The 26,242-nt window shown below is 43.7% G+C and overlaps 1 protein-coding gene across 1 annotated transcript in view; it reads left to right on the forward strand.

Annotated features, from left to right (window-relative positions):
• The window catches only part of LOC139268110 (ankyrin repeat and death domain-containing protein 1B-like), a 97,664-nt gene that overhangs the window by 57,559 nt on the left and 13,863 nt on the right, over positions 1 to 26,242 (forward strand). The window contains exons 12-14 of the mRNA XM_070886129.1: positions 980 to 1,075; positions 8,732 to 8,933; positions 14,033 to 14,164. Coding sequence (XP_070742230.1) covers positions 980 to 1,075; positions 8,732 to 8,933; positions 14,033 to 14,164 — 430 coding nt within the window. The remainder of the gene's footprint in view (positions 1 to 979; positions 1,076 to 8,731; positions 8,934 to 14,032; positions 14,165 to 26,242) is intronic.

Below are 26,242 nucleotides of genomic sequence, written 5' to 3' on the forward strand. Positions count from 1 at the left end.
ACAGGGTGCACAAGGATATAGATTTGACAACAAAACAAGAGAGAGATGACATTTCATTCAGTGTATGTTGAACAAACAGCGAATAATAATTAGAGGAGTGAATACTATATTTTCTTCTTTCCACCAACACATTTTGGGAAGTTCCATCACAGCCATTTTGTCCTCTCCAAATGAGAGGGGGATTAACAGATGCAGATATCACATTTTTGGATGGTTTGCATTTACTGATGCAACAAGCACGTTGACCTGAGTGGAAAAATAACTAGAATTACAAAATATTTTTTGGGTTCAGTTGGATCATGTATTTTGGGTAGATGTGCATAAAGCACTAACAAAGCACATATCACATGCCATCCTTATCACCTTTTTGAGCAAGATTGCTAGTTAACCATCAATTTGTGCTGAATTGCTGGTATGGTTTGGCTGTCATTCATATCAGTGGGACTGCCCCAAACTCAAGTTACATAGAACCTTGGAGGAAACTGGAGAGTTTTGTCCCGTCATTCCAGATTGCATTCAATCTCAGATTTCAAAGGATAGTGTGTTAATCCATCGTGCTACCCAGGCATTTATGTCTTGTGTTCTTTTATTATTTAAGGAAGATTTCTATATGCATACAAGCCCACAGAACGAGAGATATGTATACATTACTTACACTTGTATATTTATATGCATATGTTATATCAAACTTTTACCTCTGTTATTTTTATATCAAATTGTCTGGAAGATGTAACATGTTACTTTTAGAAGTGATGTTAGACTCCCTCAGTACTGAGGAACGATATTTAAAATTATGGTAGTTATCTCTCTTATGCTGAAGTGACTAGAGTATTTGAATTCTTTAATTACTACAAATTTTAGCAAAAATGTAGCACATATATTTGTGCTGATGCTAAATATCATAATGTCAATAATCTGGAGTCCAGGGAGTATAATGTACTGAAACAAATATTTCCACTTCCAATGTCTTGTTCTGCAGCAAGGTAAGACCCCACTGGGAGTGGCAGCAAGAGTCAACCACATCATTATTGTGGACATGATCATCAAAGCAGAAAGATACTGTGCATGGAAAGAGGTGAGTCACCATAGAGCCGAGTAACATTCACTGGTAACAAAAGCACAATATAATCTTTTTATTTCTCCACCTTTGTTTCCTTAACATTTAATTGTGGTGGTTTCTCTAAAATGAATATAGCGTTTTTCCTTCAGTTCAAGGTGTGTCACATTACTCCTGCTGACACAAGACAAACTGGTACCCATAGCTTTTCTTGGGGTGGGCAAAATCTGTTTGTTTTCTCTGTTTCCCCTTAGCACTAATTATACCCAAGTGGGCATATCAGGAATGTCCTCCACCATCTCAGTGATTGAGTTTGGCACAGCAATGACTTCCCCACCAATTTCTCTGTGGGAAGGTGCTTAACCAGTATATTGAATCTGGATCCTACGGCTCTGAACACCATGTATCGGTGCTTCAAAATGCGGTACCATCATACCTTTCCGAGGAGGTCACACCCTCTCAATAGAAAATGTCCTAAACATACATAATATTAATGCTGAACATTTCAAGCAACACCTGCATGAAAATGCTACATTTTCAATTGTTTTATATTTTTTCCCACTAATTTTGTTTTCTTTCCTCCTGCATTAATTCCTTACTGGAGTACGGTTCCATGGACAGGAGGCAACCTCTGGTGCCTTGTTCAAATGGCCATTATTCAACTGTGGTGATTCTTGACGGTGTTAGCAGGCTATTTCACTGGAGGCATCACCTGACCTCCATACACAAACACGCGCACACACACTGTCTATCACTGTCACTGTAAAATGAACAGGTGTAGCAATGTTGCCCGATATTCCAGCCACCCCCTCCCCGCCCCCACTCCATTCCACTCATTGGCAAGCGAAGCCAAATGTCAACCCCTACTGCCAGCCCAGCTGAGATTACAGATCAAGGATTAAACCTTCCTGTTTTTTATGGCTTAACTACTCATTAGATTAAGTTGCTTAACCACTGGGGACGCTTGTTGTAAATCTTTATGGGAATACTCCAGAAGAGAGCTCTATGACTTTATTCTCTAGTTTTTATTGAAAGACATAATCGTTCCTGTAATCAATTAAAAAAAATATATAATTTTTTTTTGTAGATTTCCCATGAGGTGGTTGACTTCTGATTGAAGCCAGTATTTTAACTGCATTTTATGAGACAGAGTATTGAAATATACAGTATCTTTGCCAGTTTCAGTTCCCAACATGCTTTTAAAAAAAAATAAAGAAATACCATTGGTTCCCTTTTCAGACAAGTACTCTAAAATAAGGTTGTAACAATAACAGCTCACATTTATTTAGCACCTTTCATGTAGTGCTTTATGCTAGAGTATTAATTTAAAAGTTAAAATATCAAGACTTTTTTTAAACCAGTGATTAAGCTTTAGGGTTGACAGTGAATAGAAGCCTTTAATAGGTTATTGGCAGGGCTACTGATTTATTGTGATGGAATAAGTTGAATTATTATTATATCGGATTCTTATCAATTTTTGGAGGGATACCTTTCTGCGAATCCATCCATTTTCCAAAGAAAATCATAAATTAGTTGTCTTTATTGGCTGCAGTGTGAGAATAGAATCATAGAACGGTTACAGCATGGAAGAAGGCCATTCAGCCTGTCGAGCCCGTGCTGGCTCTTTGCAACAGCACCTCAGCTAGTCCCATAGTTGGCTAAATGTAACTCAAACTGGACCAGTTGATCTGGTTTAGCTGAATTTTTTTATGGGTCATAAATGATTCATGTGTTTCTCAGCAACTGCAGAATGTGCATCAACACAATTATCTCAAGAAGGTAGACACACCCTAATAATCACGTCCACATTGTTTCAATACAATGTGTTTGCCAGATAAAGCACAATGTTTTTCACACTTTAGTCTGAACAAATTCCTCTCAGATGTCACTGTCAGGAGTGTACACTGCGTTAACAAAAACACATTGCTTTTATCCAACACCTTTAACATAAAAATACATCCACATCCAAAAAGCCTTAACTCCAATCACAAAAAAACAGTCACATTAGACATCTCCATGTCCCTCTGTGGCTCCCTCTGTGACCTGAATCTTTTTTTTTCCAATAATATACTTTATTCATATAAAATTTTCACAATACATTGGAAAATAGTTCAGTACCTTGCGGTCAGCAATTCCATACAATTCGTTTGGATGCTGACAGCAGTTCCATACAATGAACTAGTGTGCATTTCATTTCAAGGTACAGTTTAGTACAATCCGTAAATCACGTTACATGTAGTACTGTGCAAATAAGGGTATTACATGGAGCAGATAAGAACAGATTTATATTTACATTCCAGGATACATTTCAATACCGATCACGAATCACGTTACATGTAGCACTATGCAGATGAAAGCAGCACATGGAACGGATGAGAATACATTAATATTTCTTTACAAGTTATTAAACAGTACAAAGACTTTCATTGTACATGGCACAACACAAGTGTTTTTCAGTACATGGTGCTCTATGTATACAAGCAGATTAACAAGTACAGCCCGAGGGGGGTCTGATTCCATCCCCTGGATTTACCGTGGCGGAAGGGCCTTAAACTGTGGCTCTTCCCCATCGTGCCTTTGCAGCGACTGCACCAACCTTTAGTGCGTCCCACAGCACGTACTCCTGGACCTTGGATTGCGCCAATCTGCAACACTTGGCAATGGACATCTCATTGCTCTGGAAGACCAGCAAGTTTCGGGAAGACCAAAGTGCGTCTTTCACCGAGTTGATGGCTTTCCAGCAGCAGATGATGTCTGTCTCAGTGTGTGTCCCTGGGAACAGTCCGTAGAGCACAGAGTCCTGTGTTACGGAGCTGCTTGGGATGAACTTCGACAGCAACCACTGCATCTCCTACCAGACCTGCCTTGCAAAGGGGCAATCCCGAAGGAGATGGATGACAGTCTCATCCACACCACAGCCGACTCGGGGGCAGAGTGCTGTGTCTCTGAAACCCCGGCTGTGCATGAAGGATCTGACGGGTAGGGCCCTTCTCACCGCCAACCAAGCTACGTCTTGTGCTTGTGTGAAAGCTCTGGCGATGAGACATTCTGCCAAACGAGTTCGACAGTCTGCTCGGGAACCGTCCGACAGGATCCATCATCTCCTTCTTCTGTCGGGCGTCCAGGACCTTGCGTGCCGACCACTGCTTTATGCCCTTGTGGTCAAAGGTGTTTTTCTTGAAAAGCTTTTCCACGAAGGATAGGTGGTGAGGCATGGTCCAACTGGTTGGAGCGTTCTGCGGCAGCCTGGCCAGACCCATCCTTCGTAGCACCGGGGACAGATAGAATCTCAGCACGTACTGACACTTGGTGTTTGCGTACGAAGAGTCTATGCACAGCTTGATGTAGCCGCACACAAAAGTGATGGCCACATTCGGAACGTCCTTTTCCCCCCTTGTCCAGAGATTTGTACATCGTGTCTCTACGGACACGGTCCATTTTCGATCTCCAGACGAAATGGAAGACGGCTCAGGTGACTGCCATGGCACAGGAGCAGGGTATGGGCCAGACCTGCGTCACATACAACAACACCGAGAGCACCTCACTCCTGATGACCAGGTTCTTTCCTGCAATGGAGAGTGAGCACAGCTTCCACCATCCCAGTTTATGTTTGGCTTTAGCGATACGCTCCTTCCAGTTTTTGACACACGCCCCGTCTGCTCCGGACCATATTCCCAACACCTTCAGGTAATCTGACTTCACGGTGAAGGGAATAAAGGATCAGTTGGACCAGCTTCCAAAGAACATGGCCTCGCTTTTGCTGAAATTTAGCTTCGCTCCCAAGGCCAGTTCAAACTGGTCACAGATTGTGAGCAATCCGCAGACTGACTGCGGATCCAAGCAAAAGACGATAACTGACCTGAATCAAACTACCAAGTGGTGATGAATTGCAGGCAGCCGACAGCTGTGGGCTTGTACCCACTGGTAACTAACAGAGAAGAGACATCCACTGGGTCAGACTGGGCTGGACTTAAACACAAATTCCAGAGATAAATACCCAGTTACAAAGACACATTTTGTTTAATACTATATTTACAGTTTTCTTTCCAATCTATCATTTGAGGGTAACCTTTTTTGCTGTAATTATTCATATTTTGTCAGATTGATTTTTAATATGTATTTTTAATTGTCTCTAAATATTCGTCATGTTCTCAAAATTATTATAAAATAATATAGAAATGCGCAAAACATTTCAACAATTCTTCGCACTTGTTAATATTATTTTCACCTGATCTAAGCTACTAATCAGTAATAGGTTTGAATTAAGGCTATACTTTGAAAGTTTCTAATTAAAAAAAATATTTATTAATAGTTTTCGACATATGCAACCAACAGTGAACAATTATATTATATACTTTTCTCATAATAAGCCAACAAATGTCCCAGATAATTGACTATACAAAGAGCAATCTGAAAATTTTGAGCCAAATTTATTGATACTGGTAAAGTCCACTTCCTGCAGCCTAAGAGGAAGCAAGAGGGCCCAACCATAAAGACCTAGAGAAGATACTTGAGGGGAATTTTAACTCTTCCCGCTGGGCAGGAACAGAGTGAGTGAGCAGTTCAAATGGAAGGACTCTGTTCTCACTAATCTTGGAGGTAGACGTGGTGCCTGCTCAACTCAGACGGGAGCCTCGTGCATAAATGCTAATCGGAGTCCGATAACTTTCCGGGTGGAAGTGGGCCAGCAGCATTTAAATGGGAGTTAAAATTCCCGGGCTTGAAACTTAAGGCACCGAGTGGGTTATCGCTCGCCCTGCACTCCACTTGCCTGAAACCCGCTCCAGGTTAAAATTGACCCCATTGCTTCTGAACTTTGCAGTGTAAATATTAATCATTGCATGCAATTTTAATGTTGTGGTGAATTAAATACAACTGAGGTCTTGGAACAAGGACATTTCACATCAGCTATAAATAAAGTTGAATGACCTGTCAACCAACACTATAGTATTTGTTCACAAGGAATACCTGATAATTGGCTGATGGCGAATTTCAGCTTGTTTTAGGAAGTTAATGATTAATTGTAAGAGCTGAAAGCGGACCCAATCCATTGCTCATATCTTATGAATACTTTGAAAGGCGAACATGCTCTTCAAAGAAAAGTAGACTTGATTTGAAGTGTTAAACTTGGTTCTTATGCCCCAGTGTGAATTACTGCAGTCATGGTACATCAACAAGCAGCACAATTACAAGTCCTTCTCAGTTTCATTCTGTTGCTTCAAATTTCCCCCTTCCTTATTCAGATGGCATTTTCAGCACCTTGTAAGAATTAATGTCCTTATTATGATACTAGAGTAAATAAGGTGCATTGACAATGTTGCCAGCATGTTATATTGATTGCACATAAAGGGGGAGGGCGATTTAAAATCTGGGAACCTGGTGGAAACTCGGTAGATGGGCAGTTAAAATCTCCCTAGTTACTTACACACTGCAAAACTGCCAGGAACTCACCGAGCTGTGGCAAGGACACCCACCTAAAGCTAGCGGGATCTTTCTTTACATATGCATAATCACATATTGCATATGCAATTCAACCAATGGCTTGAGTAGGAAACCTACTTTAGCTTTCCCGCCAGATGAAGACAGCGGGAAGAGGAGCAAGGGCCATGAGAGGCCCAAACAGGAACATTTATTTACTTTCCATGTGAGCTGGAATGTTCCACCGGGCTCCACAAAGAAAGCTAAGGACTCTCCTACCATGACAGCCCTTTCCAAGACCTCCACGAGACAGTCACCAAAGCTGATCCTGTCACCTGCCTGTTGTTGTTGGGCAGCCTGTGGGCTATGTGATATTCCAGGAGGGCTGGGAGGTATGAAGTTATGTGTTCTTCTACTCTGACTTGGTGCCATTCCCTGCTGCTTTCTGGGCATGGATAGTGCTTGCGTGATCATAGTTCTGTACAAGTGCGATAAAAAATATTCAGCAGGCCAGGCTGCCTGACCAGCTGAGTATTTCCAGCATTTTCTGCTTTTATTTCAGATTTCCATCATCCACAGTATTTTGCTTTTGTCATGAAAAATATTTCTAAGACATTGAGAGTGAGTGAAGTGAAAGAGCCAAGGACTGTCCCTCTCTTACCTCTTTGTCCCTCAACCGGCTGCTGAAGAGTTTCCGGCTAATTCAGTTGCTTACACTGATTTAACACCAATGGCTGCATCAATGGGAATGAGCAGACCCAGGAAACTCATGTGTAACTCCCTCCAGAGGCTCTTTGTTAATTGGGGCAACTGCAGTGTAACTTATTTCGAGGATATTCTAGGCCAGGAGTTCCAAAGCTCATTGAGATGCCATAAAAATATTTGGATTAAGAAGCGTTAAGTTGGCTTCAGAATGGAGCTGACAGAATATTAAACCACACAGTTAATGCAGTTTTTTAATATTCAGAGGTGAAGGGGCAAGGCCCAAAGTGCAGGTCACCACTAAACTATAACAACAACGTGCATTTATATAGCACCTTTAATGTCGTAAAACAGCCCAAGGCGTTTCACAGGAGCGTTCTCAAATAAAATTTGATACCAAGCCACATAAGGAGTTTTTGGACGGATGACTAAAAGTTTGGTCAAAGAGATAGATTTTAAGGAGTGTCTTAAAGGAGGAGAGAATTGTAGAGAGGTGGAGGGATTAAGGGAGGGAATTTCAGAGCTTAGCGCCTCGGCAGCTGAAGCGGTGGAGCGATGAAAATGGGGGATGTACAAGAGGCTAGAATTGGAGGAGTGCAGAGATCTCGGGGAGTTGTAGGGCAAGAGGAGGTTACCGAGATAGGGAGGGGCAGGGCCATGGAGGATGTGAAAACAAGGATGAGAATTTTAAAATTGAGGTGTTGCTGGAACAGGAGCCAATGTAGGTCAGCGAGCAGAGGGGTGATGTGTCAGCGGGACTTGGGGGGAGTTAGGATATAGCAGCAGAGTTTTGGCTGAGCTCAATTTATGGAGCGTGGAAGATGGAAAGCCAGCCAAGTCGAGAGCCAAGCCTATTGGAATAGTCAAGTCTAGAGGTAACAAAGCTATGGATGGAGGTTTTAGCAGTAGATGGGCTGAGGCAGGGGCGGAATCCTTAACTTTAAGGTTAAAAGGAGTAAAAAGGAGGATGATGTTAATCGGGAAGTAGTGATTAGCTGTTACCAAGCTTGCATTTGTAAAGCCTGATGATGTTATGAGGAAGGAGAGCCTGAGAGATGAGTTGTAGCTGCTTTGAATTTGTTGGTCCTATTGCATTTATAGTTATAGCAGGGTAAATGTGGCTTAAAAATCTCGAGATGACAATGACATTGAGCTCCGTCGTTGTCTTGCTGACTGAACTAACTTTCTTAAATTGCAACCCAACCTGACCTACTTGTAAAGAAAGGAAAACAAGAGCCATGAGCAAACATCATATCTGAAGTTTTCAAGAAGAGTTCTGTTGCAATTGTTCATTATATTTATATTCAGTTTCTTTAGCTAACTACTCTGTGGTGCAGTGGTGTTTAGACTAAGGGAAGTAATATTTGAGTGTGCAAGTGCTTTCTTGTCTGAACTTTGTTAGCTTGAAATTCTCACATTGTGCCCTGGAAGAGTGTAACATGAGAAGTTGCATCATATCACAACTATGCCAAGAGTTTGGAAACAATTCTTGCCTGCTGTGTTCTGATGCTCTTTTGTGTAAATCTGAGGTTAAAACAGCTTATTATGTTTCAGACAATCCAGGATATCTCTGCAATCCCAGCAAGAAGTTACCCATTAACGTTCAAACCAGACCACACCACACAGACGAGCCAGCTCCGCACAGCCATATGGAGAGTTGCAAACCATAACCTGAAACCAAAGGATTGGAAGAAACTTGCGGTGCAATGGGATTTCACTGAGGAGCAAATGAAAGGAATTGCGGAACAGTGGACAGGTAGGGACACCTGTTAATACGCAGACAAACGCACAGAATGAAGCATATTTCAGGTTGAAGTCATGGAAAAGTATTCACCCTCTCCTCCTATCCCTCTCTATACTCCACACCATTCCCCTTCGTGGGCGGGAGATCTCTTCCCAGCAATTTGCCAATGCCTTTCACAGGCATTCCAAGGTAACTCACTCTCCATCTCTGAGGAGAAGCACCTAGCCTCTGCTTCCTGCACGGTCAATATCAGGGACATGCCATGCAAAGAACTGACCCCTAAACACAGTGTATTGGTACAGAAAGGCACTTTACTTACACCTCATAAAAAGTGTTTGCCAAATGTTGCATCAAAAGACAGCATTCAGCTTCCACGTATTATCCTGATGAAAATAATGCATGATTCTTCCGGATATCCTTTAACTAAACAGTTTCCTAAACACTCATTTATAAAGACTGTGTTCTTTTAACTGTACAATGGCAGTAACAAAGATTTTTATACAATTAATCCATCCATCCCCATTCAAGTGAAAGGGGGATTTGCCAAGCATTTCGATTAGTTTGCAAGAATATTTGCCTTTCTGCCGCTTGTTTACTATTTCTAAAAGATTGTAGAACAACCAACACCGTGAGGGAAATAATTGGTAAGTGAGGTTTGTCCCTATGGGGGAGAGTGTGCATTTCATATCAGGTAAATGGAAATTCTTCCTATGTGGATTTCTCAGCAGCTTGACATAATGGGTTTCTGCATGTGTCAGACATCCACCTGATCAAAAAAGACAGACAAAGTTGCCAGCCCAATTCTTAATGTGTATGTGCAGTGTATGAATGTAGTGTGGAGACACCAGCTGGTGGTTACATCTGCAACTGTAATCAATGTTTCATCATCATAGGCAGTCCCTCGAATCGAGGATGACTTGCTTCCACGTCAAAAAGTTCACAGGTGTTTCAATGATGGACCTAAAATTTCATGTCCGAACTAAATCTTGAAGGGTGGAAGATGCCTGTGCTTGGATTTTTTTAACATGTAGTGACCGTTGCACACCAGCCGCCACACCGGCTTGACAGAGCTAGGCCTTGGTCCAGTAGCAAGGATTAACCAAGATGACTGGAGACCTGCTCTGCTGCACGGACCTAGTGCGCACACATATCGCAGTGTGGGCAGCCCCTGGGCCCTCTTCTCTTCTGGGCTCCGAACTCACGCCTCTCCTGGGCCTCGATCATGTCCCTCTACAGTCTCTCGCCGCTCCTGATGTACCTGCCCACGCTCCAATCACCGACCTGGACCATAGCTTCAGCTACCTAGGCCCCACACACTGGAATTCCCTCCCTTAAACCCTCCACCTCCATCTCCTATTTTGAGACATAAGAACATAAGAAATAGGAGCAGGAGTAGGCCACCTGGCCCCTTGAGCCTGCTCCGCATTTAATAAGATCATGGCTGATCTGATAATGGACTCAGCTCCACTTCCCTGCCTGCTCCCCATAACCCTTTATTCCCTTATCGCTCAAAAATCTGTCTATCTCCGCCTTAAATATATTCAATGACCAAGCCTCCACAGTTCTCTGGGGCAAAGAATTCCATAGATTTACAACCCTCTGAGAGAAGAAATTTCTCCTCATCTCAGTTTTAAAAGGGCAGCCCCTTATTCTATGTCCCCTAGTTTTAGTTTTCCCTATGAGTGGAAATATCCTCTCTGCATCCACCTTGTCGGGCCCCCTCATTATCTTATAAGTTTTGATAAGATCACCTCTCATTCTTCTGAACTCCAATGTGTAAAGGCCCAACCTACTCAACCTATCTTCATAAGTCAACCCCCTCATCTCCGGAATTAACCTAATGAACCTTCTCTGAACAGCCTCCAATGCAAGTAATTCCTTCCTTAAATACGGAGACAGTATTTAATACGCACCAATACCCTGTACAGTTGTAGCAGGACTTCTCTGCTTTTACACTCCATCCCCCTTGCAACAAAGGCCAATATTCAATTTGCCTTCCTGATTACTTGCTGTACCTGCATACTAAATTGTTATGTTTCATGCACAAGGACCCCCAGGTCTCTTTAAACTGCAGCACTTTGCAATTTTTCTCCATTTAAATTATAATTTGCTTTTCTATTTTTACTGCCAAAGTGGATAACCTCACATTTTCACCTTCCAAATTTTTGCCCATTTACTTAGCCTGTCTATATCCCTTTGCAGATTTTTTATGTCCTCACCTTTTCCACCCTTCTTTGTTTCATCAGCAAACTTGGCTACATTATACTTGGTCCCTTCATCCAAGTCATTAATATAGATTGTAAATAATTGAGGACCCAGCACCGATCCTTGCGGCACCCCACTAGTTGCTGTTTGCCAACTGGAAAATAACCCATTTATCCCGACTCTCTGTTTTCTGTTAGTTAGTCGATCCTCTATCCATGCTAATATATTACCCCCAACCCCGTGAACTTTTATCTTGTGCAATAACCTTTTATGTGGCATCTTATCGAATACCTTTTGGAAATCCAAATACACCACATCCACTGGTTCCCCCTTATCCACCCTGCTCATTACATCCTCAAAGAACTCCAGCAAATTTGTCAAACATGATTTTCCTTTTATAAAACCATGCTGACTCTGCTTGATTGAATGATGCTTTTCCAAATGTCCTGCTACTGCTTCCTTAATAATGGATTCCAGCATTTTCCCCAACGACAGATGTTAGGCTAACTGGTCGATAGTTTCCTGCTTTTTATCTGCCTCCGTAAAACCCATTTCTTTGACCAAGTTTTTGGTCACCTCTACAATCTCCTTTTTTATATTAAAGGCACTAAATAAATGTATGTATGATTACCTTTTAGTGTGTCAGCTGTGGCTCAGTTGGTAGCACCCTCACCTCTGAGCCAGAAGGTTGTGGGTTCAAGTCCCACTCTAGGGACTTGAGCACATAAATCTAGGCTGACACTGCAGTGCAGTGCTGAGGGAATGCTGCACTGTCGGAGGTGCCATCTTTCAGTTGAGACGTTAAACTGAGGCCCCGTCTGCTCTCTCAGGTGGACGTAAAAGTTCCCATTGCACTATTTCAAAGAAGAGCAGGGGAGTTATACATGATATCCTGGCCAATATTTATCCCTCAATGAACATAACAAAAACAGATTATCTGATCATTATCACATTGCTGCTTGTGGGAGCTTTCTGTATGCAAATTGGCTGTCATGTTTCCTACATTACAACAGTGACTACACTTCAAAAGTACTTCATTGGCTGTAAAGCACTTTGAGACACCTGGTGGTCATGAAAGGCACTATATAAATGCATGACCTTTTTTAGGCGGCCTTGTTTGTATGTGATTTATCAGTTTTGAATAGTATTTAATTAAGAGTCTAAAATCCTAAGTTTTTCCCCATTATTTACTAGAACACATTAATGTGAACATATTTATGTGAATAAGGATTTTTTGCATACACTATGGACTTCAAATATTTTCTCATCTATTTGTTTGCATAAATTCATTAGATTAGTCTCTTACTCTAACCTGGCTTCAATCAACGTTCCCACTGATCTGACACCTGGACAGCAAAATTAACTTTCTAGAAGGTGAAGATAATCAAAATGCAGTGATAAAATCAACTGGGAACTGAAGCATGTTATTCATTCGGAGATCTTTGCTATTTCCCTGTCACTAGTTAGAAAATAAGAACCCACAGGGAGAACTGAGAATCGTGATGTGGTTCTGAGCTCCCATCATTTCAATACTGTACATAAAAATTGGCAGTGCCCACCTTTCTGACTCAAAGCTGAAAATATCATTTATCTTGCTTCTTGGTTTGTTAAGACAGAATTCAACTTCTTTGTAGTGTTGAAAAATATGTTTATTCCACATTTAACACTTCAAATGCACACAAACTCCATATTTTGCTCCCACCCTATACTCATAATTGACCATTATTGAAGGGAAGTTGGATGATGGGGTAGATTGTATGTGGTCTGTGAAAGGAGTGAACTTGTTCGGTCAGGTGACCTTCCTTGTTTTCTGCTTTCTTACGTTCCACTCATACTCCCAATCATCCCCATTATCTGGGCAGATGCAGTAACGGTATTCCTGGTCACTCGGGGATGGCTGGCTGAAGAAATTTGTTTCTGCTGTCATTCATTACTCATCTTCATTAGATGGTGTGGATTCTGGCTGGCTAGCCTACCTATCCAGGGTTATCTATTGCCACTTAACATTTTGCAAATCTTTCGCTTTCAAGGATTACAGAGGTGAATTCATTTATTCATCAGTGTCAGAATGATGCCCTCCCCTTTTGTTCTAACGTCTCATATATCCTTGTGTATCCACCGCATCTACCACCAAGGGAAATAATTTGTTGTGGCACTGTATCCCACAATAAATCCCTCTTCACTTATTGCAAATAGCATGGTTTACAGTATTTAAAAAGTCCCTTTACATTTCACTTACACACTATTTTTCCCATCCTACAATTAATGTGCTCCCTACACTTGCCCAAGTACAAGGAAAACTGGTCCATGAAATTTGAGTGCTATTACCATATTATAATTCAGGCAGGATTAGTTCTTAGCCTTTTAGACAAGACTAACAGCAGTAGAGGAAAATCAGCCCCTTTGTCTTTACCTGTACGCAATTTTGGGATCATGTGGCCTAGGAAATTCTGATGTTAATATGTTATTCATGCTTCTTCCCATGAAAATAAATCTTTTTAATGGTGTCCCCAGAGCTTTAGTGTCCTGTCCAGACAGAACAAGGACATTTGCCCATCCAGGAAACATGTTATAAAATAAATGGGGTGCACTTCATTATGTTATTCTTTGGTTAGTCAGGCATTAACCAGTCAAAGCTCAGGTTCATTCTTCAGTTGTGCTTTGGCCAATGTCTAAAGGATTTCTCTTGAAAATGTTTTTGTTTATAAATCTTGATGTCTAGATGATTTTAATTACGATAAAATATTGGCTTATGATGTCACATTGGGCACTTAAGTTGCTTACTCACAAGGTAACATCTTCATGTAAGTCGGCTGAATGAGGCTCCAGGCTTGCATTGTAAAGCTTGCTCTCTTTCAGGCAGATTGTTGTGGATTGTTTACGAACATTTACTTCTGCTTGTTTAGGATCAAAAAGTTATAAGGAGCATGGTCACAGGATGTTGCTGATCTGGCTGCACGGAGTCCTTTTAACTGGCACAAACCCAGTCAAGGACTTGTATGAGGGGCTAATTAATATTGATCAGAAGAACTTAGCAGGTAAGTAAATAATGAGAAAGTTTTTCATTTTGAAATGCCAAGTGTCATATGAGATTCTCGCTTTAAGGGCAGATGTAACTTGCGATGTAATTTGTTTCCATCCACATGCAACTGACAAATTAAATTGTAGCAGAGCCATTTTAATTTATGGAGTGCAGGCTACAAACATAATCATTTTCTCATACCTGACCCGAAATTCCTTCTGAAGATACCAGGAAGTTGATATCAGGAACACCCTTCATCCTTAAATCATACTAAATTGGCCTGTTGGATTAGTGTCCCATCCAACTTAAGCCAGACAATTTATTCAATTGTATTCTGGTAATAAACAGAAAAGAAGTTTGATGTGCAGAGTTTTCTCATGGCCTCTCCTGAAGACATTGGGGTTGCTTTTCAGCAAATACTTTAGGTACTAAAGAGGTAAAGTGGTGGCCAAGATGGAATCTTAATCTGAAATAGCGGTTTAGCCTGTGTTTAGCACAGGCCACCATCTTGGTAAAGGAATTGAAGGCAGTGCTAGGAACGGTCGCCTGGAGGCTTGTTAAACAGCTGACTGACACTTAAAATGCCTGCTGGAGCTCATTAAAGATGCTGTATGGCATTTTAGTGTCTAGCGCTTCAACTAACACCTGTTCCTAACAGCAACCAGCTATTTGGGAGTAAACCACAGTGTTGATGTTGATTTCAAATGCTACTTAAAGGGACACTCGCTACTTAAAGGGATACTCACCATTTCATGGTCATTGCTGCTGGAGTTGTGAAGAGAATCTCTGAAACACATCAGGAGACTTTCTAGGTCACTTTGTCAAGACTTCACCAACACTCGAGCAATATCTATTCTGTAAATTCTCTGAGGACTTCACCTAAAGTAAGAAAGTGCTGTGTTACTCCACTTTATTGGACACCTTGTAGGAGTAACCAGGAGAAAGGGAATGCTTGGTCATGGGCACCTTGCTCGGGATCCTCCTTGGTCTGGACGAAGAATGGCAGGAACATATGAGGCCAGGCAGAGCAGCACCAGATGTTGCAGGAGAGAGGGACAGCAGGGCGCCCTCTCCCTTGGTCCCTGAGCTACCCTGCAACGTGCCACTGTGTGCTAGCCAGAGCACTCCACACCTTCAGGGGAGGTGGATGCGAGGAGCTCACATATACTGATCCATGAAAATTGCGTCTATTCAGCACTTGAGTGCTAAAGTTGCAGATTTCTGGTTTAGCACCTCCAGACAAGTTCAAATTATGGTAATCAGCAATTAGGATTAAAATTGTGTGCTAAATCTTTCAAACAGGCATGTCTTATTAGCACTGCTCCCAGTTAGCGACTGTTTTCACTCTTTGGCCAGAATAGCCCCCATTGACTTGTGCTGACTATCAATGGAAGACCAGCAGGAAGAGCAGTGCAAGGAAGGTAGTGCAGGGATCCCCTGCGGTCATCCCCCTGCAAAACAGGTACACCGTTTTGAGTACTGTTGAGGGGGATGACTCATCAGGGGAGGGCAGCAGCAGCCAAGTTCATGGCACCATGGCTGGCTCTGCTGCACAGGAGGGCAGGAAAAAGAGTGGGAGAGCGATAGTGATAGGGGATTCGATTGTAAGGGGAATAGATAGGCATTTCTGCGGCCGCAACAGAGACTCCAGGATGGTATGTTGCCTCCCTGGTGCAACAGTCAAGGATGTCTCGGAGCGGGTGCAGGACATTCTGAAAAGGGAGGGTGAACAGCCAGTTGTCGTGGTGCACATTGGTACCAACGATATAGGTAAAAAAAAGGATGAGGTCCTATGAGATGAATTTAAGGAGCTAGGAGCTAAATTAAAACGTAGGACCTCAAAAGTAGTAATCTCAGGATTGCTACCAGTGCCACGTGCTAGTCAGAGTTGGAATCGCAGGATAGCTCAGATGAATACGTGGCTTGAGCAGTGGTGCAGCAGGGAGGGATTCAAATTCCTGGGGCATTGGAACCGGTTCTGGGGGAGGTGGGACCAGTACAAACTGGACGGTCTGCACCTAGGCAGGACCGGAACGAATGTCCTAGGGGGAGTGTTTGCTAGTGCTGTTGGGGAGGAGTTAAACTAATATGGCAGGGGGATGGGAACCAATGCAGGGAGACAGAGGGAAGCAAAAAGGAGTAAAAGCAAAAGACAGAAAGGAGATGAGTAAAAGTGGAGGGCAGAGAAACCCAAGGCAAAGAACAAAAAGGGCCACTGAATGTAAAGGGGCTGCAGGATGGGTCAAAACTAAAAATCATGGTTTAAAAACTAGTATTAAAACACTCTACCTAAACGCACGCAGCATTCGAAATAAAGTAAATGAGTTGACGGCACAAATCATTACAAATGGGTATGATTTGGTGGCCATTACAGAAACGTGGTTGCAGGGTGGCCAAGACTGGGAATTAAACATACAGGGGTATCTGACGATTCGGAAAGATAGACAAGAAGGGAAAGGAGGTGGGGTAGCTCTGTTAATAAAGGATGATATCAGGGAAGTTGTGAGAGATGATATTGGCTGTAATGAACAAAATGTTGAATCATTGTGGGTGGAGATTAGAGATAGTAAGGGGAAAAAGTCACTGGTGGGCGTAGTTTATAGCCCCCAAATAATAACTTCACAGTGGGGCGGGCAATAATCAAGGGAATAATGGAGGCATGTGAAAAAGGAATGGCAGTAATCATGGGGGATTTTAACCTACATATCGATTGGTCAAATCAAATCGCACGGGGTAGCCTTGAGGAGGAATTCATAGAATGCATACGGGATTGTTTCTTAGAACAGTATGTTACAGAACCTACAAGGGAGCAAGCTATCTTAGATCTGGTCCTGTGTAATGAGACAGGAATAATAAACAATCTCCTAGTAAAAGATCCTCTCGGAATGAGTGATCACAGTATGGTTGAATTTGTAATACAGATTGAGGGTGAGGAAGTAGTGTCTCAAACGAGCGTACTATGCTTAAACAAAGGGAACTACAGTGGGATGAGAGCAGAGTTGGCTAAAGTAGACTGGAAACACAGACTAAACCTAAACGGTGGCACAATTGAGGAACAGTGGAGGACTTTTAAGGAGCTCTTTCATAGTGCTCAACAAAAATATATTCCAGTGAAAAAGGGCGGTAAGAGAAGGGATAACCAGCCGTGGATAACCAAGGCAATAAAGGAGAGTATCAAATTAAAAACCAATGCGTATAAGGTGGCCAAGGTTAGTGGGAAACTAGAAGATTGGGAAAATTTTAAACGACAGCAAAGAATAACTAAGAAAGCAATAAAGAAAGGAAAGATAGATTATGAAGGTAAACTTGCGCAAAACATAAAAACGGATAGTAAAAGCTTTTACAGATATATAAAACGGAAAAGAGTGACTAAAGTAAATGTTGGTCCCTTAGAAGATGAGAAAGGGGATTTAATAATGGGAAATGTGGAAATGGCTGAGACCTTAAACAATTATTTTGCTTCAGTCTTCACAGTGGAAGACACAGAAACCATGCCAGAAATTGCTGGTCACAGGAATGTGGGAAGGGAGGACCTTGAGACAATCACTATCACTAGTGGGGTAGTGCTGGACAGGCTAATGGGACTCAAGGTAGACAAGTCCCCTGGTCCTGATGAAATGCATCCCAGGGTATTAAAAGAGATGGCGGAAGTTATAGCAGATGCATTTGTTATAATCTACCAAAATTCTCTGGACTCTGGGGAGGTACCATCGGATTGGAAAGCAGCTAATGTAACGCCTCTGTTTAAAAAAGGGGGCAGACAAAAGGCAGGTAACTATAGGCTGGTTAGTTTAACATCTGTAGTGGGGAAAATGCTTGAAACTAACATTAAGGAAGAAATAGCGGGACATCTAGATAGGAATAGTGCAATCAAGCAGACGCAGCATGGATTCATGAAGGGGAAATCACGTTTAACTAATTTACTGGAATTCTTTGAGGATATAACGAGCATGGTGGATAGAGGTGTACCGATGGATGTGGTGTATTTAGATTTCCAAAAGGCATTCGATAAGGTGCCACACAAAAGGTTACTGCAGAAGATAAAGGTACGCGGAGTCAGTGGAAATGTATTAGCATGGCTAGAGAATTGGCTGGCTAACAGAAAGCAGAGTCGGGATAAATGGGTCCTTTTCGGGTTGGAAATCGGTGGTTAGTGGTGTGCCACAGGGATCGGTGCTGGGACTACAACTGTTAACAATATACATAGATGACCTGGAAGAGGGGACAGAGTGTAGTGTAACAAAATTTGCAGATGACACAAAGATTAGTGGAAAGCGGGTTGTGTAGAGGACACAGAGGCTGCAAAGAGATTTAGATAGGTTAAACGAATGGGCTAAGGTTTGGCAGATGGAATACAATGTCGGAAAGTGTGAGGTCATCCACCTTGGGGAAAAAAACAGTAAAAGGGAATATTATTTAAATGGAGAGAAATTACAACATGCTGCGGTGCAGAGGAACCTGGGGGTCCTTGTGCATGAATCCCAAAAAGTTAGTTTGCAGGTGCAGCAGGTAATCAGAAAGGCGAATGGAATGTTGGCCTTCATTGCGAGAGGGATGGAGTACAAAAGCAGGGAGGTCCTTCTGCAATTGTATAGGATATTGGTGAGGCCGCACCTGGAGTACTGCGTGCAGTTTTGGTCACCTTACTTAAGGAAGGATATATTAGCTTTGGAGGGGGTACAGAGACGATTCACTAGGCTGATTCCGGAGATGAGGGGGTTACCTTATGATGATAGATTGGGTCTTTACTCGTTGGAGTTCAGAAGGATGAGGGGTGATATTATAGAAACATTTAAAATAATGAAAGGGATAGACAAGATAGAGGCAGAGAGGTTGTTTCCACTGGTCGGGGAGACTAGAACTAGGGGGCACAGCCTCAAAATACGGGGAGCCAATTTAAAACCGAGTTGAGAAGGAATTCCTTCTCCCAGAGGGTTGTGAATCTGTGGAATTCTCTGCCCAGGGAAGCAGTTGAGGCTAGCTCATTGAATGTATTCAAGTCACAGATAGATAGATTTTTAACCAATAAGGGAATTAAAGGTTACGGGGAGCAGACGGGTAAGTGGAGCTGAGTCCACGGCCAGATCAGCCATAATCTTGTTGAATGGCGGAGCAGGCTCGAGGGGCTAGATGGCCTACTCCTGTTCCTAATTCTTATGTTCTTATGTTCTTATTCTGTAGATGAGAGTTATATTTCACTACCTCATACAAGTGAGCATATATAAGCCTAGACAGTGCGTATTGTCAGACTATTTGATTGTGTGGGGCACATCCAACATTTTCACAGGTGCACTTTTCCTCAGGGGTTATTGAATAGTGATCAGGATTAGGGACTCTAACTGTTTTACTTCTGCTCCCGAGCCTAGAAATGCTGATAATATTTATATCACTGAAGTCACTAAACAAGACGCAGGCTGGGGATTGAACCTGGGATTTTCCTGGTCTGTATATCTTAATTCTGTGCTGAGCTGTGTATTGAGCACAGAAGGAGGCCAATGGCCCATTGTGTCTGTGACGGTGCTCATTTTTCAGTTGGAGCGATCTATTCTTGTCCCATTTCCCTTTTCCTGTGTCATTTTATCTTCTTCCTTCTCAAATACTTATCCAATTCCCTTTTAAATTATTTTGTATTCTCTGCTTCAGCGGTAAAACATTCTATATGTTCTAATAACTAGAAAAAAACATCGTTCTACCTTCGTCATTCTAGTGATAGCCCTGAGTCTATGCACCTGGGTATTTATGGAGAGTGTACTGGGCTATAAGGAGAGTACCTGAAAAACTGTTCTAACTTTTTTTTGAATTGTAAAGCAATTGATAATAGTGATACTAAAGATGGTAACTTTATCAGTGAATTAATGTAATATGTACAAAATTACATCACATCACAAAGAATGTGAACTCTTGTCATGGTGTGCTAATAGCCACTTTTGCTTATTTTTTCAAATCGGCTGCATTTAGCACACTCATTGATAGTTGTGGATCTTCCACCACATTCTTTATTCAGTAGATTTTAATTTTCTGTAGCTTTTCAATGAATGTTTACATTCCAGTTACTGGTATGATTTTACATGCCCTTGTATGATAAGAATATATTGTAGTTAAACATGTACATGGTAAATGTTATCGTACGGGCTGAACAACACCACCCATAAAGTTCATAATAGTTCTTAATTTGATTGTATTTTAAAGGGATTTCTGAGACTGGTTCAGTTCAAGCAGCACACTAGTGCATTGATATGCTGAATTGCTGTGCAATATAACTCCAGTTTATATTTGAAATACTCTACTCAGTCACGTTCTCTTCTCAGTGATACCTGTCTGGATAGGGAGGTAAAACTGAATAATAAATCAAGTGTGCGCTAATCTGTTTAGAATGGCACAACTGAAGAACAACAAGGACTCGGGAGCAGATGGAATCCTCACCGAAGTACTAAAGCATGCCATCATCATCATCATAGGCAGTCTCTCAGAATCGAGGTAGACTTGATTCCACTCTTAAAATGAATACTTGGGTAGCTGAACAGTCCAATATGAGAGCCACAGTCCATGTCACAGGTGGGACAGATAGTCGTTGAGGGAAGGGGTGGGTGGGACAGGTTTGCCGCATGCTCTTTCCGCTGTCTGCACTTGATTTCTTCATGCTCTCGGCGATGAGACTCAAGGTGTTCAGCGCCCTCCCGGATGCACTTCCTCCACTTAGGGCGGTCTTTGACCAGGGACTCCCAGGTGTCGGTGGAGATGTTGCACTTTATCAGGAAGGCTTTGAGGGTGTCCTTGTAACGTTTCCTCTGCCCACTTTTGGCTCATTTGCCATGAAGGAGTTCCGAGTAGAGCGCTTGCTTTGGGAGTCACGTGTCCATGGTCTATGTCTCTGAACCGTACAGGTGTAAGGCGGCTGATCGCCTGGTCGTTCTCATCGAACCAGTCTTGATGTTTCCTGGTCGAGAGACCAAGCGTCTCTTCACAGGTGTTAATTATGGAGGCCTTGAGGGCAGACCAGGCCCTGTGGGCACTCTGTGTCTCTGGATCACTGGGAGTCATCAGATTGGTTGTGAGGCGCTGGCTGAATAGAGCTTTCTTAGCAGGGTTTTTGAGTGCCCCAGCGTTGATTTTCCTGCGGCATCGTTTCTGTTGCCACCGCTGTTTTGGGGCTACATTGATGGAGATGACAGAGCAGAGTAGGCGGCGGTCTGTCCAGCAGTCATCAGCTCCTGTCCTTCGCGCAGTCCCTCGCTTGGACGATGACGTAGTCTAGCAGATGCCCAGTGCTTGGAGCGAGAGTGTTGCCATGAATCCTTGTACTTGTCTCGCTGACGGAACAAGGTGTTGGATATCACAAGGCCATGTTCTGAGCATTTTGTCAGGAGGAGGGTACCAGTGGGAATTGGTTTTCCCTATCCCCTCTTTGCTGATCACAACTCCCCAGAGGTCTGTGTCCTGAGATAAATAAAATTCTGAAGTTAAAGTCGCCAAGGAGGATCAGATTGTTGCCCATTGGGACTCGGGACAGGGATTGTTCAAGGAGTAGAATTCCTCTTTGGTCTCGTCTATAACTTCCAGTGTTGGGGCGTATGCACTGATGACCGTGGCGCACTGGTTCCGGGCTAGCGTGAGCTGAAGGGTCATGAGGCGTTCGTTTATTCCGCAAGGGGTGTCTCTGAGATGCCTGACTAGCTCATTTTTTATGGCGAAGCCCACCCCATGGAGGCGGCATTCTTCTTCTTGTTTACCTTTCCAGACAAAGGTGTAACCACCATCTTATTCCTTGAGCTGGCCTTCCCCTGCCCGTCGAGTCTCGCTTAGGGTGGCGATGTCTATGTCAAAACGTCTGCGGTCCCGGGCAACGATAGCAGTATGATGTTCCGGTCTGTCGGTGTTGGAGTTGTCCACAGGGGTCCTGATGTTCTAGGTCGCGAACTTCATTTTAAAGGGTGGAATATGTCTGTGCATGAATTATTTTATCATGGGGTGGCTATTGCACACCAGCTACCACACGGGCTTGATAGAGCAAGGTCTTGGTCCAATAGCAAGGGGATCCAAAATGATTGGAGACCAGGCTCAGCTGCATAGACCTAGTACACACACACAAATATCCTACTGTCCTCCTCCCTCTTCATTTCATGAACTAATTTCTCTTATTTGGAAGGAGGAGAGCATGCTAGGGGATCTTAGAGACACCGTAATCGTGCCCATCTTCAAGAAAGGTGACGGGTCCGATTGCGGTAATTACAGAGGAGTTTCCCTGCTGTCTGCCACAGGAAAAGTCATCGCAAGAATCCTCCTCAATCGCCTTTTCCCAGTGGCTGAAGAGCTCCTCCCAGAGTCGCAATGCGGATTTCACCCACTAAGGGGCACAATGGACATGATCTTCACCATGCGTCAAATTCAAGAGAAATGCAGGGAACAACACCAACCCCTGTACATGGTCTTCTTTGACCTCACAAAGGCCTTCGACACTGTCAACTGTGAGGGATTATGGAGCGTCCTCCTCAAATTCGGCTGCCCTCAAAAGTTTGTCACCATCCTCCATCTGCTTCACGATGACATGCAGGCCGTGATCCTGACCAACGGATCCACCAGAGACCTAATTCATGTACGGTCCAGGGTCAAGCAAGGTTGTGACATCGCACCAATGCTCTTCTCAATCTTCCTTGCTGCAATGCTCCATCTCACCGTCAGTAAACTCCCCGCTGGAGTGGAGCTAATCTATAGGACAAATGGGAAACTATTCAATCTCTGTCGTTTCCAGTCCAGAGGTGGTCCCATCCTCTGTCATTGAATTACAGTATGCAGACGACGCTTGCATCTGTGCACTTGGAGGTCGAACTCCAAACCATCATCAACACTCTCACCATAGCATACGAGAGCATGGGCCTGACACTAAACAGCCGTAAGACAAAGACCCTCTACCGACCTGCCCCTGCCACACAGCACTGCTCCCAGATTATCAAAATCCACGACGAGGCCTTGGACAATGTAGACCATTTTCCATACCTCGGTTGCCTACTGTCAACAAGGGCTGATGTCAATGACAAAATCCAACACCGCCTTCAGTGTGCTAGTGCAGCCTTCAGTCGCCTGAGAAAGAGAGTGTTTGAAGATCAGGATCTCAAAGCCAGCACCAAGCTCATGGTCGAGAGAGCAGTAGTGATACCCGCCTATCTATAAACTTCAGTGACATGGACTATGTACAGCAGGCACCTCAAAGCACTGGAGAAGTACCACCAATGCTGCCTCTGCAAGATCCTGCAAATCCATTGGCAGGATAGGCGCACCAATGTCAGTGTTCTCGCTCAGGCCAACATCCCTAGCATCGAAGCATTGACCACGCTCGATCAGCTCCATTGGGTGGGCCACATTGTCTGCATGCCCGATACGAGACTCCCAATACAAGGGTTATACTCGGAGCTCTGACAAGGCAAGCGGGCCCCAGGTGGGCAGAGGAAACGCTTCAAAGACACCCTCAAAGCCTCCTTGAAAAAGAGCAACTTCCCACCGACACCTGGGAATCCCTGGCCCAAGATCGCTCAAAGTGGAGGAAAAGCATCCGGGAAGGCGCTGAATATCTCGAATCTCTTCGCCAGGAGCAAGTGGAAGCCAAATGCAAACAGCGGAAGGAGTGCACGACAACCCAAGCACCCCACCCACCCGTCCCTTCAACAACCGTCTGGAAGAGAATGGCACGGCTGAAGTCCTGGAAATGGGTTTCTTGCCATGGTGGGAGAAAGAACGAAAAAGATTTGCATTTATATAGCGCCTTTCATGACGACCGGACGTCTCAAAGAGCTTTACAGCCAATGAAGTACTTTTGGAGTGTAGTCACTGTTGCAATGTGGGAAATGCGGCAGTCAATTTGTGCACATGCAAGCTTCCACAAACAGCAATGTGATAATGACCAGATAATCTGTTTTTTTGCTATGTTTATTGAGGGATAAATGTTGACCAGGACAACTGGGTTAACTCTCCTGCTCTTCTTTGAAATTGTGCCATGGGACCTTTGATGTCTACTTGAGAGAGCAGATGGGGCCTCGGTTTAACGTCTCATCGGAAAGACGGCACCTCCGATAGTGCAGCACTCCCTCAGCACTGCACTGGAGTGCCAGCCTAGAAGTTTTTGTTTTCAAGTCCCTGGAGGGATATATAGTCAAAAACAAACTCTGGAAAATCTAGAAGGAATAGAAAAAGAATCATAATTGGTGAAAACTCAAAATTTTGGAAATGCACAGTAGGTACTGTTATATATGTGAACTTATATTTACTCTGTACAGCCAGCAGAGGGCTCATCCCCTGGAGTCCCAAGGGATCCCATAATCGCTTGGGAGCACAAGTAGTTAAGGAGGCCTCACAGGTTGGAGAGACATTCTGGAGACCTGCAATAAATGACTAAGGTCACACTTTACTTTGAGCTCACAGTGTTCAGTTTGACTCGTTCTCCATACATAACAACTGGTGACGAGATACAGATAGCGAACCCAAAGAGGCAGAGAACAGTGGGCATCCTGGAGAAATTCTCAGAGGGACATGATTGGGAAACTTTTGTGGAGCGACTCGACCAATACTTTGTGGCCAACGAGCTAGATGGGGAAGAGAGCGCTGCCAAACGAAGGGCGATCCTCCTCACCGTCTGTGGGGCACCAATGTATGGCCTCATGAAGAATCTGCTCACTCCAGCAAAACCCACAGAGAAATCATACGATGATTTGTGCACACTGGTCCGAGAGCATTCGAACCCGAAGGAAAGTATTCTGATGGCGAGGTACCGGTTCTACACCTACAAAAGGTCTGAAGGCCAGGAAGTGGCGAGTTATGTCGCCGAGTTAAGATACCTTGCAGGACATTGCGAATTTGAAGGACATTTGGAACACATGCTCAGAGACTTTTTCGTAATTGGCATTGGCAACGAAACCATATTTCGCAAACTTTTGACTGTAGAGACCCCAACCTTGAGTAAGGCCACAGCGATAGCCCAGGTGTTCATTGCCACCAGTGACAATACTAAGCAAATCTCTCAGCACACAAGTGCTGCTACAAGTACTGTGAACAAAGTGATGTTGTTTTCGAATCGTAACGTACAGGGCAGGTCACACATGTTTGCAGCTGCACGTCCGCAGATGTCTCACAGTCCATCATCAAGAATGATGAATGCAAGGCCATTAACACCTTGTTGGCGCTGCGGGGGTGATCATCATTTCCATTCATGCCGATTCAAAGGGTACGTTTGCAAAGGCTGTGGAACAATGGGACACCTCCAGTGTGCAGGTGAGCTGCAAATCCTGTTAAACCTGCAAACCACCATGTTGCAGAGGAGGACAGATCCACGGAGGATCACGACAAACCAGAGCCTCAGACCGAGGAGGCAGAGGTACATGGGGTGCACACATTCACCACGAATTGTCCCCCGATAATGCTGAATGTTGAACTAAATGGACTCTCGGTGTCAATGGAGCTGGACACGGGTGCGAGCCAGTCCATCATGGGCAAAAAGACTTTCAAAAGATTGTGGTGCAACAAGGCCTCAAGGCCAGTCTTATCTCCAGTTCGCACAAAACTAAGAACTTACACAAAAGAACTGATTCCTGTAATCGACAGTGTTACCGTAAAGGTCTCCTGCGATGGAGCAGTGCACAAGCTACCACTCTGGGTGGTACCGGGCGATGGTCCCACACTGCTCGGTAGGAGCTGGCTGGGAAAGATACGCTGGAACTGGGACGACGTCCGAGCGCTATCGCCCGCTGACGACACTTCGTGTGCCCAGGTCTTAAACAAATTTCCTTCGCTGTTCGAACCAGGCATCGTGAAATTCCAAGGAGCAAAAGTGCAGATCCACCTAATTCCGAGGGCGTGATCCATCCATCACAAGGCGAGAGCAGTACCATACATGATGAGAGAAAGGGTGGAGATCGAGCTAGACCGACTGCAAAGAGAGGGCATCATTTCACCGATCGAGTTCAATAAGTGGGCCAGTCTGATCGTTCCTGTCCTCAAGGGAGATGGCACCATCAGAATCTGTGGCGATTACAATGTAACTATCAATCGTTTCTCCTTGCAGGACCAATACCCACTACCAAAGGCAGATGACCTCTTTGCAATGCTG

This window comes from Pristiophorus japonicus, chromosome 1 (assembly GCF_044704955.1).
Source record: "Pristiophorus japonicus isolate sPriJap1 chromosome 1, sPriJap1.hap1, whole genome shotgun sequence".
Classification (NCBI taxonomy): domain Eukaryota; kingdom Metazoa; phylum Chordata; class Chondrichthyes; family Pristiophoridae; genus Pristiophorus; species Pristiophorus japonicus.